Below are 14,223 nucleotides of genomic sequence, written 5' to 3' on the forward strand. Positions count from 1 at the left end.
GTGTCTGCTTTCCACAAAGGGGTCATTTTGTTGGTGTTTGTAAAGTTAGGGAAATTTGGGTACAGTGTTGGACGCAAGTAATTGTCTGCCTTTCACAGCACTGAAAACTGGTCTTGTAATGGAGGGGTATTACAGGCTGGCACTGAAGCGGCTAAGCTTAAACTGTGTGAACGTTCGGACATGTTGCTATCTGTGTTTCTTGCATAGCACAGGCAGTTTTCTGATTTAACTCTAATAAGAACAGTATTCAAGCACTTCCAAACTGCAGCTAAAGGGTTCTTAATGCCTAGTTCACACATGATTCAGCTTGGAAACTCTAGTCAGAAGAACAATGTATACAGCAAGCATTTAAAAAGCCTAAGGCAAGCTTCATAAAGCACCAGTCTGGATGAGCTGCACACAGATCTGAATGGGAGTGGTGGCTAACTCTTTAACCTCCCAGGCGGTATTCCCGAGTGTAGCTCGGGGTTACTTTTCCATACCATAAGCGGTAACCCCGAGCTACACTCGGGAATGCCGCATAGCATTTACTTACCTTGTCCCTCGAGCCGCACTGTGTTCTGCGGCCGATGCCGGCTTCCGGGTTCCGTCCCTTGCGAGCGTACGCGTCGCAGGGGGTGGAACCAGCGGCATATTAAAAAAAAACCGAAAAAAACGCCAAAGACGAAATGTATTCGAAAAAAAGAAATAGACAGAAAAATGACATGAAAAAAAATAAAAAATCATACCACCAGGGAGGTTAAACAAGCTTTTAGCACTGCTTGAAGCTTGTTAAAATCCAGCCCGCTAACAGCTTTGTAAATGCTTGTTGTACACATTGCTCTTTAGAAGGCATTTGCAAGTTAAAGCCTATGTGAATTAAACCCAAAGGGCTTGATGAAATTTGCTTGAAGCATTTTCAATGTGTAAAAATCTATGTAGTATAAAAATCTCAATCTAGTGGTCTTCAGACATGTGGTAACAAGCCAACAGCAGAAACTACCTGTATGTAAGAAATCTTTTAGGTGACAGTTGTGTTACAAGGTGCCGGTTTTACTTTTTAAAAAATATTTCTTTTATAACAGTGTTATAAAAAATGTGCTCCTTCTCAAGAAGCATTGTAGGTGGTAGCTTGTACCTAATTAATGTTCCCAAATCTATCAGTAATTAACAAGTATGTAATCGCTTACACAGCAACACAATAGCTCCATGTCATCCAGCAGTATTTTACGAGATGAAAAGCAAGGTCTATTTGCCAAGATAAGCATGCCTGAATTGCAGAATTCATTCATTTCTGGAAGGATTCATGAACACAGTAAAGAAAGCTCCCCTTAGCTTTTCCTGAACAATTCTATTGCCATGTACATTTGGTATGTGTGTGGTCAAGCCTCACCCAGAATTTTTGACTACAGTCTAAGATAAATCCCTGCAGTATCAAGATGTACTAGAATTTAGAAGTCAAAATAAAACTCGTTAATTGTCTTCACTTTAGAGAGGAAGAAAAAGTTAACAATAAAAATGGTTACACTGAAAAGTAATGGTGTGCAGTTACCTTCAGATGTGCCTACTTGGAAGAAAACACATGCTTTGCTCATTTAGGCTAAAACAGATTGACTTTAAGCAACCGACCCCCCTCCCCACAATGTACTTACATTTTTTTTCACTCATTTGCCATGTTCAGTGCTGAAGGAAATGCCCATTACTGTCAGGTATGGAAGAGCTTGCGACTCACCCTATATGACAGTGCTGAACCAATCATTGCTGTTACATAGGGAGCTCATAACGCTGTGTAACCCACAACTTAAGCAACTCGGTTCTTACACAGGACTTCCCCTCACCCCTAGCAGCTGAATGGAGCATCAGGAGAGCAGAACAAATGTAAGTATATACTTCTTGGGAAGGCTAAGTTAAAGTGAGCCTGTTGCTTTTTCCCAGCTTGAGCAAAGCAGAGGTTCATTCAAGGTGGTCATTCATGGGAAGAAGAAACATTCAATCTACTACCACATCCACCTAGAAGGGTAAGGGGCACAAGGAATAGGATATCCTTACTTTTCACTTCTACGGTCTAAAAACAGGAAGTTCCCGCTGCTAAGTGGATGGTTTGCCGCTGCCTGCCACCAATCTGCCATTGAACTCAAGTACTAGCATAGTATTATGAGCAGCAGGTATCTGAACTCCAGCTTTCAGGAAGCCCTTTACCTAGCAAATTCAGGGGCTTTTTTGGGCTACTATGGTGTGCAGACCTGAAAAACAGAAGGTATGTTCTCATACCTCCCAACTTTCTCAGATAAGAATAACAGACACCTTCCAGCACAATATAGTTAGGTAATGGAGCCACGTCCCCAATTATGTGGACCATCAATAATTTTTATTCCAAAAATGATTGGACAGCCCAGAATTGTTTTTTCACCATTACATTTCCTTCATACTGGCTTTTCAAAAAAGCAAACCAGACAGTTATGAGGTAAAATAAATGTATAAGTGCAGAATAACACTTTTGGTAATTAAATAGAACATTTTCATAGTTATCTGTACATCAGACCAAAAAGAGGGACAACTGAGGAATGAGGGATTTGTTTACAAATGAGGGACATTTGGGAGGTATGTGTTCTGGCACCCCTACAATATTTGCATGCCAATGTTATGTTATACTTCTTTTGTTGCATTGACAGGTTTGATTGACTGGCAATCTAATGAAAACTAGATATTTTGGTACTAACATATTTTAAGCAGACTGAAAAACCAACAGGAAACCTAGGAAGCCATCGGGTGCTTGAACCTACTTGAATTCTCCCAAGGTGATATGAATTTTAAGCAGACTTACCTTTTCCAGGCTTCAAGAATGAAAGAACAGAATTTTACTCAAAACACAGAAAAGAAACACTGCCATACTGGCTCCATAATATTGCTTTATTGATAATGTTCAGGGACAGCCAGCAAATGTAAGTCTCTTGAGCACTGACTTTTTGTCATCTATTATACATACATCATGCAAATCCTATAGTGCTATAAAGGGGAGTAAACATCTTTCGAATACACATGAAAAAATGAAATGATACACAAAGCCATATTATCTATTCAATTTATCACAGTCATGTGCAAATATTAAATATGGCTTTTCATTTTCTTTCAAAAAAGTAAGACATAATACACAGCATTATAGTATTCAAGCCAGTTACTTTCAATCGGTTTGTAATTTAGGCATTTTTCCAGAAGAGGGCGTAGATTACTAAGGCACAACATTAGTTACATATCATTTTCAATTAGACCATGCTAGTTTGGTTACATGAAGTAAAAAAAAAACAAAAAAAAAACGGTATCACTAGTGATATATTAAGCTGCTACTTGTACAATAATTAATGAACTAGGTCATACTAAATATCTGTACTATACTCCAAATTATTTTAATGAATATGGAAACATACCACATAGCACTGCATTGTCAGCCATTGTTTTTATTTTTTTTTGTTTTTACTTTTTGGTAACATTCCCCATGTACAGTCTGAGGCAATCTGCGAGACCCCTGCTGTTACTGAATTACAACTCCTAGCATGCATTGCCAGCTGGCAGCAGGCATTCTGGGGATTGTAGTTTCATAACAGTTGCAGAGGCACATGTCAACCACCCTTACTGCAGAAGAATGACAAGAGTTATAAGGCTTTTGTGGAACCAAACAAATATTTACAATCTTATCGTCACCTATGTACAAATTACACTTGTTGCTTTTAGTTTAATGCAACTTGATTTTTTTGTTGTTTATTCTTTAAAGTGCTTGCTTTCATGATAGAGCAACACGATGCATACAATATACCTATGTATCAAGATTAACCCAAGGGATGGCGTTAGGAATATAAGGCAGGTGACATATTAGCTTAATATAACTTGTTTTTGTATGCAGATATAACGGTTTGTTGATAAGATGAAAACAATCCAATAAGAGAAGTCAGAAGTGAGGAAGGGGTTTTAATCAGGATATAATCTGAATATCAATATGAATAAATATGGAAATGCTTGTGTCAATGGTGGGGGGAGCGCATGAAATTTTTCTCACACAGTTAAGTATCCTCCTCTGATTAAATCACATTTGAACATGCAGTTTTTATGTTTTCTATAAAACTGTCTTGTGCTTAAGCTTTCTTTGTGCTGTGCTCTGGTTCCAAATTTAGAATAAAACATTATTTTAATAAAAAGGATTACTTTATATATATTAGATAAAATATAACAAGAGTCCAATTGGTTGGTTTTGAGGCGCACAGGTTAAGGCGATACTTCCATTTTGATCTGCAGCATTGAAAGAGTTTGTAGGCTAAGTTTTTTACATCCAATCGTTGTTATCTTCGTCGGAATTAAGTTTGCTTCTATAATACAGCAAGCTGAACAGTTGCTTTATAGTTCTTTGCACCGAAAATACTTCTTTTGGTAGCAAACAGAAAGCTTTTTGATTCATCCTAATGCCACAAATATGAACATTTAAGGCACTGCCGGCATCCAGTGGTGCCAAACGGATCAGTCACGGTTCCTAGCCATCAGCTTTCGTCAAGTATTTCAGTTATATTCCATACAATACACAGTTACAATGTTTTATTTCTTGTTTTTCTTGAGATGAGAGTCCTGCTGAAGACTAAACAAGTCTGATGTACCTGCTGTACCAGAGATATAAACTCCATGAAATGATGGAAGGACTTGGTTATAGGAATCCAATTCATTATTTAATCTTCATTCCACAGCAGATGGGTGACAGGTCACTGTCTAAGTTCATGATTGTCATAGCTATGAATGGACATTGTTGCTTGAGAGGTCATTTCTTATAATTTCATTTACTGCAAGAGAAAAAAAGTCTGTCAGGGCTTCAAGTTCATTCTTTTGATTTCCAGATCTGCATTTCTATGTAAAATTTATATAAATCGTAAGTCAGGTTCATTCTTTGCATATGGCATTCGTCAAAATGTGGACAGTTTTATAATAACTGAAACAAACAAGAGGCTGTTGCCAACATTTACCAATTATGTCTCACCTTTCATTCTTGATATAAAGCTACGCTTTGCCCATGCAGGGTAAAAGCGACAAGTTCGATTTAAACCCCCCTCACCCCCTTTTCCAAACAGCCCATACGCGCCTTTCCTTCATTCCCCAACCTTACTGTTTGGTTGCCTGTAGCCCGTGTTACACAGAACTTAGGACTCTACCCATGTGACAGCACTGGTGCTTGGCCTAATGCTGTCTCAAAGATTGAGTCTTATACTCCTCCATACCCACCATGCTAAACAGCATGGTGGGGGAGTAAAGAAAAGGCATGTGCTGCTGGGTAGGGGGGAATTAAAGCAAACCAGCGGCTTTGCACTATACTGGCAAAGCATACATTTTCTTTGCTTTGCACTTGGAAAAATTAAACAAGAAATATGACTGCTTGCTTTGGGCAATGCTTACACTATTCTTTGTTTCTATAAATCAGCCTCCGTTAGCATCAAGAGTAGAACCATAAAGGAGTTTGCAAATGTTCCCAAGGCCATGTGAAGACTAAACTGCAATCCCTGCACTAAAGAAGATCTACAGATTTCCTTTACATAGTTATCTCCCATAGGGTAGTGTCCAGTAACCCCTATTACATGGATGTGTCAAAAGGTACTCCTTCATTCATGCAACACAATGGGCTCAATTCACAAAGCTAAGATAAAAGAATAAGCATACTTACAGGTGAAACTCTAATAATTAGAATATCGTGCAAAAGTAATTGCAGTAATTTCTGCAAAAGGGGCCCAAACCAAGTACTGAGTACATATGCATGCTTGTACTTTTCAGAGGTCCGATATTGTTCTATGTACAATCCTTGTTTTATTGATTGCATGTAATAATCTACTTTTTTGAGGTTGTGGATTTGGGGTTCTTGGGGTTTTCATGAGCTGTAAGCCATAATCATCACAATTATGACAAATCACGGCGTGAACTATCTTGCTTTGCATGTAATGAGTCTATCTCATATATTAGTTTCACCTTTTAAGTTGCATTAGTGAAATAAATGAACTTTGCACGATATTCTAATTATTCGAGTTTCACCTGTATATATATAAAAACAAAAAATCACAGTCGCCTGGCTACATCAGGAGGCTGTATCCTGGAATTAAAGCTGTGTCAACTGAGTGTTATGAAAGTTACCCACCAATGCTTAAAAAGTAGCGCTGTCAACTATAATGACATTACAAGAGTGGTTTAAACATCAAGGTTATACCTGTGGTCCGTGCTGTATGAAAGGGTCAATCCAACTAAAAGTGATAGTTCAGTATTACATAGATGCTGGACAGTTGAATAATTTGATAAGTATATGTCTCAAGGACTATTTTGGTGTGCAGTTGAGTTCCACCTTCTGTGGCTGAAAAGATTTTGAGACGTGCAAAGGTGGGCCGAAACACCCAAAAAAACAGGATGGGCAGGGATTTTAGAAGTATGGCCAGGAGTATCCTAGAGTGTTCAAAACACATAAGAAACCAGTGGCTGACCACCTGTAACTAAATACCCCTGTCAGGTGGACTGACCCTTTCAGTATGATTATCTTCACTTCAATCTTCCTGATTGCATTCTCCCAGCATTTACTTAAGTTACTGACAATCAAACGTAATTGCAAGAGACGGTAAAATGGTTTGCTTCTTCAACCACAACCAGTATATCATCCATACTGTGTACTAGAGTCAGTGCTTCCACCTGCCACCAACATAGTTCTCCTACACGGACTGTAGACATGCCCAACACTTCTATCACTTTATTAAGGCCTGAAACTCCTTCAAATGACCAAAGATGTGTGAGAAGAGGAATCTTATCAAAAAGTGCTTCCTCAGATGGAAAAATCAGGGGAATACACCTAATCACAGCACACATGTTCAGTACCTGATCATGGCAAAGTATGTTGTGTACTTTAATATCATTAGTACACTTACAAAAACAGCATAAACACAATACAATGTGGTTGAATTAGAGGCTGTTCACTTGGCACAGTGTATGTTCACTTTGCATAATAATATAAACAAGGTGAATCTATATTCAATTTGGATACCCAGTCATGTGTGAGGAAAATTAGAAAACAGCATTTTTGCTAGGACATGATTGGCCAATTGATGTAAACACAGCTTCATCTTATTTAATAAGCTCAGTGAGCATTAATTTTGTTAAGAGAAAAGCCTCTACTCCTTTAGTAAATCAACGCCAATCATTCTAACAATATTTCCTCTTGTGTTTCTCCACTACAAAACAATCTGGGAAGCCCAAACAGCGCAACAACTGAGGACTACTCGACATCGGGAAATTGCTTAACTTCTGTATACAGACATCAGTTTTCAGCTGTTAGCTCTCATCTGCTTGTTTTCCACCATTGTTTTACTAAGTGTGTACTACAGAAAGCAGCCGAACAGTCAACGAGTCAGTAATTATAAAAGACAGTTATCTAAAGATGGAAGGATAGTTCTTTGCTGCGTCTTCTGTCGTTGTCGTCTTGTCCTGTACACTGTCAGGCTATACAGTTCCCACACTCATCATTTCATGTCAATTTATCAGCTTGTGTTTTTTGGCAGGCGGACAGGAAATGACTGAACCTGGCAAAGGCCATCTAAAGCAAGCTGTACAACATCCCTCCTGTTTCCATTCCTCCCCTGTCCACCCACCCACTCACTACCACCACTGCCACCACAAGCGCTTGATTACCACAAAGATATAAAAAAATGTCAACAGATAACACCTTTTTTTTTAGGACGCAGCTTTCTGTGAAATAAGTGCCCTAAGTGTCACAGAGAATTACCAAAGTTTCCTTTAACCAGAAGAGTTAATATTGCCAATCAAGATAAAAACATGTCACAGATACTCAGGAAATGGTAAAAAGCAACTTCCCGATTATAACTTGTGAGGGGGAAGAAGCTGTTACTGATACATAAATATGTTTGCATACACAGTGAGTTACTAATTCAAACAAATACTACATTGTACCACAATGTGTCATTTGTTACATTGTGGCACATAGTACATAGAAAAAAGATTTTGTGCCATATTTCATACTGCCCTAGATTTTCATTACACTACTTAGCTCCCATCAAATCTTGCTTAACTCAGTCTAGATAAGGCCAGTCTCATTACAGAGTCTCAGTCTGGATAAGGCCAGTCCCATTACTGAGCCTCTGTCTGGATAAGGACAATCCCAATACTGAGCCTCTGTCTGGATAAGGACAATCCCAATACTGAGCCTCTGCCTGGATAAGGACAATCCCAATACTGAGCCTCTGCCTGGATAAGGACAATCCCAATACTGAGCCTCTGTCTGGATAAGGACAATCCCAATACTGAGCCTCTGCCTGGATAAGGCCACTCCCATTATTGATTCTCTGTTTGGATAAGGCCAATCTCGTACTGGGTCTCAGTCTGGATAAGGCCAGTCCCATTATTGAGTGTCAGTCTGGATATGGCCAATCTCATATTGAGTTTCAGTCTCAGATAAACACTGGCTTAATGAAAAGTGTCGCACACCATCATAACAACCACTCACATCTCTCATTTGAATTATAAATCTGACTGGTTGTCATTGGCCCAAGTTTGCTCCAGCTTTTATAAACCATGCGTAGTACACATCTGAATATATTTTTACTTTCCCTAAAGCTGCCCATACACCTTACAATTATCTGCAGATTTTCTCTGGTCAGATGGAAAAGGTGCAACAGATTCCTCCATCTACACTTAACTGTGTAGAGTAGTCTCCACCTGGGCCAATCTGTTGCACTTTTTCCATCTGACCACAGAAAATCTGCAGATAATTGTAAGGTGTATGGGCACCTTAAAACACATAAAAAACAATATAAATGTAAAAATTTACTAAAATCGTTACAACAATTGTAATAACTATAATAAATGAATTATTCTATTATTGATAAAGAGCAATTAAAAGAAACAAGTAAAAGCAATCAGTGAGCTACTAATGCTAACCAACAATCCTTGCAGCCATGCTAAAAGCCGGGAGTTCACAAAATTGACTTAATTCCGATTTCTCTGAAATAACCTTTACAAGAATCCAAAAAGCACCTCATCAGCTGGCCATACTTGTTTAGTTTGTTCTTGTTTGGCCTGCTCAGTTTTCCTATCCATGCTAAATAGGAATCTCCTGCCGCCATCTACTGTATTCTGAATATCTGCACAGTGACTGCAACTGATTGACTGCAGTGAAAGTTCGGCACCCAATTTTCCATCTAGCTCCTTTGATTTTTTTTAAATTGAAGTTTGTTGAGCAAGGTGGGGCTGAACGGGCCACCTACGGCTCAAAACTGGAGCTGTGTGTGGTGAGCTATAGATTTTCTGCAAAGTCCTTTCTCATCTCTGCTTCCTGTATCACCAATCACTTTCAAGAGTAGATCTGATAAATGGCTGGAATAAAATTATTTTTTACATCCAGCGCGTTTGTAAAATAACATAGAGTCTACATTGGGTATGTTTGGAAATTCCTCTCATGTGATACAGGCAGGGGTTCTCAGATCACTAGACTGCCACCAAGTGGGGAGTGCCGTAGACTGGTGCAGTTCAGCAATGCCTGGATGAAACCCTAAAGTACTAAGCAGGTAGAAGCATCTTATTCTTTGACTTTTACATGTGACTGAAGTGAAAATGTAAAATGGTTGTTTGCACATATCACACTGTATTTGGGGGATGCAAGAGTTAGGTATTCTTTTTTCCTAGGTATGTACAGTTTGTCTGTGCACTACAACATGTGACAACAAGAGCCTCCCTAAAGTCAGATTATGAACACAGAAAGAACATCTGTTTGAATCAGAAAGAGGAAGGAAACAGAAACAGAAGAATCTCACTATGGGTTTCCCCAACACAACCCACCAGGACACCTGAAAGCTGCTTTGGAGAGAACACCCTGGTGGGTGTCAATGGAACAACCATCCACACTTTTGAAAGCCTAGAGTTCGTACAGCTGCAACTTACAGTCATTGTACTGGAATCCAAAGCCAACTTCATAGGCCTCCAGTTTTCTTCTCAACCTGCCATTCAAATGTAATTACTAAAGACAACAGAAGGGTTCCCACATACATGGGTCTGAACTGGTATCAGTAGGTACTATTTACTGTGTATTTATTCACTTTTTTACAGATTGCCAGGTTAATCTCACATGCTTGCCGCAAGAGTGGACTATTAACAGGTGCGTTTCGGTGACCTTTGCTTAAACCACAAATCCCTGTCATGGAAAGAAACTTTGCTTCTGTCATATAATTAGTAAGGGTGGGGTGGAAAAAAAACCTAAAAAATCCCATATCTACCTCTTATCTGCCATACTAGACATTTCTTAGGTAACTGAACCATCATATTCAGAAATTAGATACCAATGCAATATTACTTATGTATAGGCAACACTTTTTTATTTTTTTTTCTATTTTAGATAGAGTGGGGAGGAATCAGACCCATTGTTAGCTGTGGATAGAGTATGGGAAATTTTTTAACCCCCGTTGGGTTTTTATTGCTATCCAGGACTCCATCTGAGAGATTAAGCCTTTCTTTCTGTCTTGGTCACAACCATTTTACCTGACAGGACATTTTTAACAAGGAACAGAAAGCAATAAAAAAATGAGGGGGGCTGTTGCCTTTCCCAACTAAAATAAATTAAAACAAAATTCTGTCTGTTTTGCTGTTGGATATTTAAACTCGCTTCCTCTCAAGTGAAACTATTGTCATGAGGACAGGAAGTAAGAAAAAAACCCGGAGCACCGGATAGACATAAAACCCTAACAGAGGTTTTAGCCCTTTCTTAATATTCATTAAACAGGCAGCATCATTTATAACACAAGGCAGGAAAAGTAAAAGATCTATTGATAACATTTACAACCACACATGTATTCTGCAAAATTAATGCTTTCCTTATTTCACACCTTTAGACCTGCCAATGTCATTCTCAGTGTAAAACGTCTAATTGCCACCATACCTTACTTGTCAACAATATTTTCCATGTGTATTTATAACTTTTCCATTAAAACAAATAAGACCAATGAACTGGCCAAGAACTTAAGGTAACCTGTGACACTCACCACTTGCTGTACAGAATGGTAGGATGAAGCTGTAAGCTTCTGTGATACCATCAAAAGAGATAGTTAAACAGGATGTGGTAAGCTGTTAAGAGTAGAGCTTGTTTTTTTTCTGCACTCCCACGTCTTTCATTTCTTTAAGTTATAAAGTGGAAACTCAATGTTCAAGAACAGAAAATCACAGCCACATTATGTGATCTTTGGTCATACCCTGATTTCACTGACGCTCTATTATGACTTTGAAAAACAAGTATTAATAACTAGCTATGCAGCAGTCCTGATATTACTCACCCGTGCTATTTTTGTCACAGTCATAAGCCAACTTTGGACAATTAAAATAGGCAGTGTTTACATTAACCTATCTAAATGTGAAAAAGATCAATCATGTTTGTGTCAATGAACAAGTAAAAAATTGTATATATTATTTTATCTAATAACCACTAGAGAGTTAAAAGCTCAACTGTGTGTACACACTTATGCATACTGTGCTGAAGGTTAGAGCCATGTTAGTTCTCAAACTAAAATGTACATATAGAGTGATCTGGCGCCAGGGTTGGATTTACCATTAGGCAGAGTAGGCACATAGCTACAGGCGCCCTCCAAAAAGGGGTACAGTGCAGGTACCTACTCTGCCTAATTCCCAGTGTTGTGTCAAGATGAAACACCGGCAATAGCAAGGAGGGTGCATTCTGCACAAAATGCACCCTCCTGCTCCAAGACTAGCGGCGCCTACAGGGACCACTGGCTTCTGCAAACACAGGGGAAGGCCCCCCAGTGCTGCATAAGGCTTCCCTGTAAAAATCCTGTCTGATGTGGACAGGCATTTAGGGCAGCCTTATGCAACACCGGGGTCCTTCTCTGCATATGTGAAAGCCGGCGGGTCACCGACCGCCCACATCCACGATCGGCACAGGGTCATGGGGAGAAGTAGTAAGGAGGAGCAGGTGTGGGGGGATGACAGCCGCCAATAGACAGGCTCGATCTCAGAAGCAAGTTGCTGGAAGACTGCTCAGGTAAGCCTGCCCTCCCCCGCCCCACATGGGGCTCTATAATGTATTGCTGGGATTTGTAGTCCTCTATACAGCGCAATGCAGAATACCGCCAGCTATAATGTAATATTGCTGGGATTTGTTGTACTCCTCTATAGCTGGTGGTATTCTGCATTGCGCTGTATAGAGGACTACAAATCCCAGCAATAATGCATTATACAGCGCAATGCGGAATACCACCAGCTATAGAGGAGTACAACAAATCCCAGCAATAGTACATTATACAGCACAATGCAGAATACCACCAGCTATAGAGGAGTACAACAAATCCCAGCAATAGTACATTATACAGCACAATGCAGAATACCACCAGCTATAGAGGAGTACAACAAATCCCAGCAATAGTACATTATACAGCACAATGCAGAATACCACCAGCTATAGAGGAGTACAACAAATCCCAGCAATAGTACATTATACAGCACAATGCAGAATACCACCAGCTATAGAGGACTACAAAACCCAGCAATGGTACATTATACAGCGCAATGCAGAATACCGCCAGCTATAATGTAATATTGCTGGGATTTGTTGTAGTACTCTATAGCTGATGGTATTATGCATTGCGCTGTATAATGTACCATTGCTGGGTTTTGTAGTCCTCTATAGCCGATGCCATTCTGCATTCATTGCTGTATAATTTTACAGTTTTAATTCACTATATTGCACACCACACTTTTGTTTTCTTTTTTACTTCCACCGCTCCAAGCTTGCTCCTGTGATGGACTACACTCTCAATACACACTAGTAGTCCATCACTGGAGCCATTTTTTACAAATTTTTTTATCCGATTAACCGATTAATCGAACTTAATAATCGGCTAACTAATCGATTTTGAAAATAATCGTTAGCTGCAGCTCTAATACATAGTCATGACATAAAAACCCGCTCATGGGAGCCAGAGACTTTGTCATTGCTTCCAACTCTTTAGGTCACATGAGAAGGCTAAAGAGCAAAATATTTTTACTCACGGCAAGATAAATATACTTTTTGACTCAAAAATAGCTTGATTTGGTAATGCAGATACTACTAAAAGGAAGAACAAGATGCCATGGCTTCAGAGAGTGTCCTTAAACTGTGGAAGTGTTGCCCACAGTAACCAATCAAATGTTTCCTTTTGTTTTGAGCCTAGAAAAATTATAGCTGTGGGAATGCCCATTTTACTTATTTTAAAAATTACTTTATATAATTATATTTATTACAATTCCCAATTAACAGATTCCCAATTATGTAGTGTATATTTTATGTTAAATCTTTAAGTTTAAATCAAAATGAGATTCAGCCAGTGTGTCCAATCCAGGAGCTTGAAAGATTTTTCGAGGAGCCAGTTCCATTGATAACTAGAGAAAACCTCAAAAGTTAGATGACTCCTATAATTTTTATAGAGCATTGTATGGAAGCATTTAAAAAAATGGTGGCTTATGGCTGACCATGAAGCAGCAGTGGGCGACTCACCACATGGGAATATGTCTGTCTGAATATGTGATTGGGCCCTAAGGATTTTAAGAACTGCATAGCTATCAGTTGTACAACAGCTTTCAGAAGGTTTTTGAGGGTAGACTAATAAAAGCTTGTACCCGAGTTTTAGGTTTCAGGATTCACATACCATTTTGGGTTTTCTAATGAGAAAGCAAAACAGAAGCGCTTTCCTTTCAGACTCTCTCTCTAACTGAAACTTTAGGTGGAACTATATTTACAGGCAGGCAAGGAGGGGGAGTGAGGGGGATGAGTCACAAGCTCTTACTTATTCACGGGTGTGAAATTACAGCTTCAGGTACTGAGCTCTGTAAACAGGCTATTTTCAGAAAAGCAGAGGCCTAGAGCTTAAAGCACTGGCTGAAAATTAGTCTAAAAAATATCAAATTATTTTTCTTTTTGTACTCCTGCGCAGAATAAAAAGTAGAAAATATATATACATCCAGGGTACTTAAAAAACAACGTAATTCTTGATCCCACTCCCAGTGGCAGTCAAATTAAGTGCCTAAATAAAACACCCTACTAAGGAGTCAACTAAAAATAGCAGGAGGCCCATTCTATAGTAAGAAAGGCATCCAGTCTACTTTTAATGCTGATATACGGGGACGCCTAGTGCATGATTTGCAAAAGTCTCTCACAACAGTAGAGTTACTATACCACTACATAATGGGGCT

At 39.1% G+C, this 14,223-nt stretch overlaps 1 protein-coding gene across 1 annotated transcript in view; it reads right to left on the reverse strand.

The window, feature by feature from the left end:
• Positions 1 to 3,453: 3,453 nt before the first annotated feature.
• The window catches only part of NFATC1 (nuclear factor of activated T-cells 1), a 205,708-nt gene continuing 194,938 nt past the window's right edge, over positions 3,454 to 14,223 (reverse strand). Inside the window, exon 10 of the mRNA XM_018553005.1 lies at positions 3,454 to 4,799. Within this exon, the coding sequence (XP_018408507.1) occupies positions 4,750 to 4,799 (50 nt within the window). The 3' untranslated portion in view covers positions 3,454 to 4,749. The remainder of the gene's footprint in view (positions 4,800 to 14,223) is intronic.

Source organism: Nanorana parkeri, unplaced genomic scaffold (assembly GCF_000935625.1).
Source record: "Nanorana parkeri isolate BGI_ZX_2015 unplaced genomic scaffold, ASM93562v1 scaffold105, whole genome shotgun sequence".
Classification (NCBI taxonomy): domain Eukaryota; kingdom Metazoa; phylum Chordata; class Amphibia; order Anura; family Dicroglossidae; genus Nanorana; species Nanorana parkeri.